The sequence below is a fragment of the Aplysia californica genome, unplaced genomic scaffold, assembly GCF_000002075.1.
Source record: "Aplysia californica isolate F4 #8 unplaced genomic scaffold, AplCal3.0 scaffold01284, whole genome shotgun sequence".
Lineage (NCBI taxonomy): Eukaryota > Metazoa > Mollusca > Gastropoda > Aplysiida > Aplysiidae > Aplysia > Aplysia californica.
Genome location: NW_004798554.1, coordinates 125,018 through 126,055, shown reverse-complemented (window position 1 = coordinate 126,055; position 1,038 = coordinate 125,018). Strand labels below are relative to the sequence as shown.

General features: G+C 37.7%; 1 protein-coding gene across 2 annotated transcripts in view; it reads left to right on the top strand.

Moving 5' to 3' along the window:
* LOC101845211 (ankyrin repeat and KH domain-containing protein 1) overlaps positions 1-1,038 on the top strand; it is a 13,571-nt gene that overhangs the window by 6,638 nt on the left and 5,895 nt on the right. For both annotated transcript variants that reach the window (XM_005112476.3, XM_005112475.2), the window contains exon 3: positions 359-521. In XM_005112476.3, the coding sequence (XP_005112533.1) occupies positions 359-521 (163 nt within the window). The remainder of the gene's footprint in view (positions 1-358; positions 522-1,038) is intronic.

Sequence of the window (1,038 nt, the reverse complement as noted above, 5' to 3'; positions counted from 1 at the left end):
CCCCCTTTCCCCCTTCTGAGCTGACATTCCCCTCCCCCCCCTTTCCCCCTTCTGAGCTGATGTCATTTATGAACGGTCCCTTACTTTACTTCAAGTTTAGCTTCTCATAAACGTATTAAGGTTTTTTAATGTGATATCTTTTATTTGCGAACTCTTTAAGTCTCCCACTGTTTTGTTTAGAACTCAGAAAACCGCCACGTTGTGCCTCCAATTTTAATGAAAGCACAGTTGATTTTCCTCATGTTGTCGACTTGTTAATAATACTGAGCAGTTCGATCCACTATTATAAAAATATGGACTAAACGGTTTCAGCTCATAATTCTGGAGCAGAGGGTTACATCTGAGCTCTTCTTTTCAGCCGGGGATACAGGTGCAGAAGATGATGCCCCGAGCAGTCCGCCTTGTGATAAAGGTGCAACTGCTGAGGACAAAGACAATGAGGATGGTGTACTAGATGACGGGAAAGATGAAAGCTGGAGATCTGAAGCTCCAAATCTTTTCAAACTTGATGTGCATTACTCGTAAGACTTCAGTTGATCATTCTGGATGGGGTGACAATCCATTTCAATAACTTCATGCATCAATTCAGAAAATATTCTTGAGTAAAAAAATTGCCAATCTGTTTGTATTATGTCACTCAGAGAAAACCTGGGCATTTGTCTTCTATGAAATTTAAAAAAAAAAAGAAAACAATGACACTGTATTTTTTCATCAATTCTGTACTAATAAATACTGTCAAATGTGGCTAAAATGAAAATACTACAGTTCTAATATAAAATTTGTGATACACTTCCGCTAATGAATTATAACACGATACAAATGTAGAATTATAAAGAAACTTTCTTTCTCACAATAACGCGTTGGGTGACCGGGTACATACACTCTTTAGTACATGTACACTGTTGTCACACATAGATTGCATGTAATATAATGTTTATGATCTTGTAAACGTACTTCGAAGAGCAACATTTCGAAATCTTTTATTCATTCTGCGGTTGTCCATCTCTCTTTCTCTCTCTCTCTCTCTCTCTCTCTCTC